The sequence below is a fragment of the Erinaceus europaeus genome, chromosome 8 (assembly GCF_950295315.1).
Source record: "Erinaceus europaeus chromosome 8, mEriEur2.1, whole genome shotgun sequence".
In the NCBI taxonomy this organism is placed as follows: domain Eukaryota; kingdom Metazoa; phylum Chordata; class Mammalia; order Eulipotyphla; family Erinaceidae; genus Erinaceus; species Erinaceus europaeus.
Window position 1 is genome coordinate 86,765,892 of NC_080169.1, and position 6,000 is coordinate 86,771,891.

A 6,000-nucleotide genomic window follows, 5' to 3' on the forward strand; every position below is an offset into this window, starting at 1 on the left:
TGACCTATTTTCCTTCAATTATATAGTCACACAAACGTCCTTTTAAAAGAAAAACATAAAATAAAACATTTAACAGGCTGAGAAAGACAAATGCCTTCAATTTTTGAGGAGACAGGAAGACTTACCTACAAGCCATATTTGGATCAGCATTTCTTGAAAGTAACAGGTCTACACACTTTAGAATCTGTTGCTCTGTACCACGAGCAGAACATGCACTTATCAAAATTGTTTGCTTGTCTATAATAAATAGAAATGTGAAAAACGTATCAGGAAACACACCTTTTTTCACAATACAAGAGATACTATAAATTTAGTATACTCTAATAAAATTCTGTAGCATATCCCCAAAAAAGACATCTTGTTTTTAGTATACAACACTATGTTCCAGGAAGGGTGGAGGAAGGGAGAAAAAGAGAGAGAGAGAGGAAGATCAGAAATTAATGCCCCTCCAAAACATAACTATTAATTCATTTTTAATTGTTTCACCATTTCTTTATAATAGGAAAGTGGTTAAGATTTTAGATCTTGTGGTACCACTAGAAATCAGGGTATTAAAAAATACTTAGATAATACCTGAAATTCTAAATTGGTCATGGTAGCCCTGGGATATATTGGTGATACAGAGTAAGACTGACAAGAGTGTAAAATAAAAATCCTAATCCCAGTGTGGTCACTGATAAATTGTGACTCCAGTTATATCATAATGATATGCATATATGCATACACATATATCTTAATTAGTAGATATAATTTACATATTACTGACCCCCTATGTATTGTAGGTGGGTACATAAAATTTTTTCATGAACATGTGTGAAAATACAGTGTATTGGGAGTCGGGCAGTAGCGCAGCAGGTTAAGCGCACATGGCACAAAGTGCAAGGGCCGGAGTAAGGATCCTGGTTCGAGCCTCCGGCTCCCCACCTGCAGGGGAGTCGCTTCACAGGAGGTGAAGCAGGTCTGCAGGTGTCTATCTTTCTCTCTCCCTCTCTGTCTTCCCCTCCTTTCTCCATTTCTCTCTGTCCTATCCAACAACGACAACATCAATAACAACTACAACAATAAACAACAAGGGCAACAAAAAGGAATAAATTAAAAAAAAAGAAAATACAGTGTGTTATGATCATAATGTATTCCTTTGTTTACAAGCATAAAAATATTAATAATAGGGAGAATTTATCTTTCTTTATTTATTGACTCCAGGGTTATCCCTGGGGCTCGGTGGGTGCCTGTACTACAAATCCACTGTACCTAGAGGCCATTTTTCATTTTTATTGAATAGGACAGAGAGAACTTGAGAGAGATGGGGAGATAGGGAAAGAGACAAGAGTGACACCTATAGACCTGCATCATCACTTGTGAAGCAAACCCCCTGCAGGTGGGGAGCTGGGGGCGGGGGAAGGGGGCTAGAGCCTGTATCCTTGCACTTTGTACTATGTGTGCTTAACCTGGTGTGCCACCCCTCCATCCCCACAGAATTTTTAAACACTTTTAAAAATCTCATTCCTAAATAGAACATTAAACATATTTCACATAGTCAAAAGACCCCTTTGCAATAGCAGATTAAAAAGTAAAACTGTTAATAAGTGGGAATTTATATAAAAAACAAAGAAATGAGGATAGACTATATACATTTATTTTATAAAAAGATATATAAAATTAATGTGAATATTAAATCTAAAATAAAATCTAATAGAAATTATTAAATTAATTGTCTAGTGGAAGTCTATTAAAATACACAAGCACTAATTCAATATAGTAATTCAATTGTTTTTATGTACACTCTAGCTTTTCAAAAGCACTTAAGCACAGGATAGAAAAATGAGTTAATAAACTATCTTTGAAATAACTTTAATTGATACATTTCAGAATTGGGAATTAAACTACAACGGTTAATTTTTCACAAAATTAGTTTTCTGATACTTCCATTAAACTTATTTTCCTTCAAAAATGATCTAAGGGAGTAGGGTGGTAGTGCAGTGGGTTAAGCGCACATGCCGCAAAGCGCAAGGACCAGCATAAGGATCCTGGTTCGAGTCCCCGGCTCCCCACCTGCAGGGGAATCGCTTCACAAGTGGTGAAGCAGGTCTGCAGGTGTCTATCTTTCTCTCCCCCTCTGTCTTTCCCTCCTCTTTCCATTTCTCTCTGTCCTATCCAACAACGACATTAATAGTAACTACAACAATAAAACAACAAAGGCAACAAAAGGGAATAAATAATAAAAATATTAAAAAAAATTATCTAAGCTCTCTAGTATAGAAATGAAAGGTATCTAACAATATAACGAGTTTTAAAAATAATATAAGTGAAATCTCTGAATTTTTTTCAAAATAACTACCACTTTAAATTAAATTCTGTATTTAATTACCATGATTCAATGACAGGAAGTTTTTTTTGAAAAACTGCTTTAATATTTGTCACTTTCTGGAATGACAACTTGGGAATTAATAAAGTAATATTAAACACAATTAGTTATTTCAGGCATCTTACCCTTACTTTTTTCAAGAACAAAAGTGAGTTGTGAAAATAGTGTACAGAAATTATAAACTTGAAGATATAAACAGAAACAGATATATACATAAATATACAAGTAAATTTTCATATATGCTATTTAAAATAATTGGACTGGGTCTGGTATATTGCACCAAAGAAAAGGGGGGGCATGAGGGAAGCTCAGGTGAGAGTTTTGCAGGAAATTGAGAAAAAAAAATTGGTTTCGCCTCCACGGTTATCATTGGGGCTCAGTGCCTACACTATGAATCCACTGCTCCTGGAGGCCTTTTTTCCCCATTTTTTTTTGCCCTTGTTTTTATTGCTATTGTTATTGTTGTCATTGCTGTTGGACAGGACAGAGAGAAATCGAGAGAGAAGGGGAAGACAGAGAGAAATTGAGAGAAAAGGGGAAGACAGAGTTGGGGAGAGAAAGACACCTGCAGACCTGCTTCACTGCTTGTGAAACGACCACCCTGCAGGTGGGGAGCTAGGGGCTGGAACAGGGCTCCTTGCGCCAGTCCTTGTACTTCACACCCTATGCACTTAAGCCACTGTGCTACCGCCCAGCCACCAAAATTGAGAAAATTTTATACATGTACCAACAACTGTATTTACTGTGAACTATTAATCCTCTCAATAAAAAAATTAATAAAGAAACATCTTACCCTTACTAAAGCTTGCATTAGCACCCCTATCCAAAAGGACTTGAACCATTTCTACATTGGCAACGTTAGCTGCATACATAAGGGGAGTCCATCCATATCGAAAGCTGGTATCCACACTAATGCCTGTCAATATAAAAACAAGCTTTTAAAAAGTGTTACCCACTCCAAATCACTGTTAACTCAATATGTGGAAAATACTATGCATAATGACATCACCATGCACTTTCACCAGAACAAAATGCCATAATGATGGCTTTACAAAAATAAGAAAGGTACTATCTTTAATAGTTAACTTTAGCTTATTTATTTATTTATTATTGGATAGAGATAGAGAGAAATTGAGAGGAGTTGGGGAGACAGCAAGAGGAAGACAGAGACACACCTGCAGCCCTACTTCACCACTTGTGAAGCTTTCCCTCTACAGGCAGGGACCAGGGGCTTGAACCAGGACCTTGTGCACTGAAATGTGTGTGTGCTTAACTAGGTGCTCCACCGACTGGCCCCTGTTTAGTTTCAAAGCAGATACTAATGTTCTAAGAGGCCAGATTTGACTGATACTTTATGTATGTTGTTTAAAATATCTATATTAGAACTGGTTTAGCATGTTTCTCTAGAGGAATTAGAAATGTTTCACAGAAATAGTGTCTTTGAAATGAGAATATCGTCATACATACCTTTTATTGACAAATACAACATACATTCCTAAGGTTCCCATAACTTTCTTCTCAACACATAACTTACCCATGAATGGTTGGTTAAACACATAGGGTCAAAAGGTATGTCAGGGTACAATTATAAATATAGTTGAATACAGTTTGGGTGCTAAGAGATGGTAAAGTGTATGGTGCTTCTATGTCTCCAGCGTTATCACTGGGGCTCGGTGCTTGTGCTACTACTAATCCACTGGTCCCAGAGGCCATTTTTTTTCTGTCTTTTCTTTTTAAATTTTTGTTTTTCTATTTTACTCTGTGCAGACAGAAACTGAGATGGGGGCTGGAAATGGAGAGGAAAAGAGAAAGACACCTGTAGACCTGCTTCACTGCTCATGAAACACCCCACTGCATGGGCTCGAACTGGGTCCTTGCACATAGTATCATGTGAGGTAAACTGAGTTCATCATTGGCTGGCCCCTGTACTTTCCTCTCTTTCCCTTTCTCCTTATCTTAAAAATATAGACTAATGGTTGGACTGGAGATACTGCTCAGTGATATCATGCAAATCATTTGCTCTACCTACCTACTAAGCTGCCTGAGTCATTTAGTATAAAAATCATTATTATTATTTTTTTTACCAGAATACTATTTAGCTCTGGCTTATGGTGGTGCACAAGGGGTTGAACTTGGGACCTTGGAGCCACAGGCATGAGTGTCTGTTTGCATAACCATTATGCTATCTCCCCTCCAGTATAAAAATCAGTAATAGGACCAATAAAATAGCTCATTTGGATAGTACAATGCTTTGTTATGCATGCACCCAGGCTCCAGACTTGCCCCCATCCCACTGTGCTATATACAATATTTCTACATTATTTGGTGTTAAAGAATCATCAGTGGGGGCTGGGTAGTGGTGCATCCAGTTGAGCAGAAACATGATCATGCTCTGGACCCAGGTTCAAGTCCTTGGCCCCACCTGAAGGGAACAAGCTTCAGAAGCAGTACAGAAGGTAGCTTTCTCCTTCTCTATCTATCCCTCCTTTCTCAATTTCTCTGTCACTGTTCAAAGGAAAAAGAAAAAAAAAAGATAAAAAGGAAGTACCAGTGGAATAGGGTCATTCAGAGAAAACTTCTTGGAGGTAGAACTCACAAAAGGTAATTGAGATTACACTTCAAAATTGGGAATAGAGGAAGAAAACAAGGCAGTGAAAACGCAAACAGTGCCAGCTCTCTGATAAAGTGGTATTATTTGCACTTAGAAAATCAACTCAAACCTTTTAAAAATAAAGAATCCGGTGAACTGAAAGAAAACTATGTTAGCTTGCCATTATCCTCATCTCTCACCAGAATCCAGGAGTTCCTGGACCAATGAAATATCTCCTGTGGTCAATGCTTTCTTAAACGTTTCATTCTTTTCTTCAGTGGGTAAGGGACCTCTCAATTTCTTTAAAAAAAAAAAAAGGAGAATGTTAAACAACAACAAAACTCTCGATTCATTTCTACTGCATCAGAAAACAATGCTTGACAGCAGATACGTCATCGGGAGAAAGAAGGCAACACACAAAGCTCGTAAAGAATTCAGTCTAAAATTAACTTTGAATTGGACGGGGGTTGGCTGGTCAAACCCAGCGCTACACCAAGGATCTAAAGCAGCACAACTGGGAATCGAGGGAAATAAGTGTTGCTGCGTGTGTCGTCCAAAGGACAGTATGTCTGCTTAGAAACACAGAGGAGGCTTGCCCAAGGATAGTCCAGACAAGTACTCCTGCAGTACCTGAGCTGCCCGATCCAGATACCCAATCTCCCAGCCATCATCGTCGCTGTCACTGCTCTCGCCTCCGCCGGCTACAGCTAGGCCACGTATTGTGCCCGCCGCCATGCTCACTGTGCGTCTCTCTCTCTACCCACAGGGCACCGCGCTACCAGCTCTGTGCGCCTGCGCAGTGGAAGAGCGCGGGAAAAGCTGCGCAGGAAGTGGAGCCTCCAAGGGTGGGGTTAGAGCGGGGGCTTCAGGCCTCAGAGCGCAGGCGCCTTACAACAGGCTGCTTCCTTATCCCAGGACCCAGTCCTGGAAGGTGAAAAGTTGGAAGGTTTTGTGTCGTTGGCAACGTTGTTCTGGCTGATTAGCGTTGTCTGCTAAATTAGTAACAGGTGTTTCTAATTCCTTTTGAGGGCTTGCCCTTCATTCC

General features: G+C 39.1%; 1 protein-coding gene across 2 annotated transcripts in view; it reads right to left on the reverse strand.

Moving 5' to 3' along the window:
* Positions 1-5,695, reverse strand: part of ASZ1 (ankyrin repeat, SAM and basic leucine zipper domain containing 1) — an 81,873-nt gene extending 76,178 nt beyond the window's left edge. For both annotated transcript variants that reach the window (XM_060195717.1, XM_007525445.2), the window contains exons 1-4: positions 5,586-5,695; positions 5,156-5,255; positions 3,159-3,281; positions 126-237 (exon numbers count right to left, since the gene is read on the reverse strand). In XM_060195717.1, coding sequence (XP_060051700.1) covers positions 126-237; positions 3,159-3,281; positions 5,156-5,255; positions 5,586-5,690 — 440 coding nt within the window. In that variant the 5' untranslated portion in view covers positions 5,691-5,695. The remainder of the gene's footprint in view (positions 1-125; positions 238-3,158; positions 3,282-5,155; positions 5,256-5,585) is intronic.
* Between the last annotated feature and the right edge of the window lie 305 nt (positions 5,696-6,000).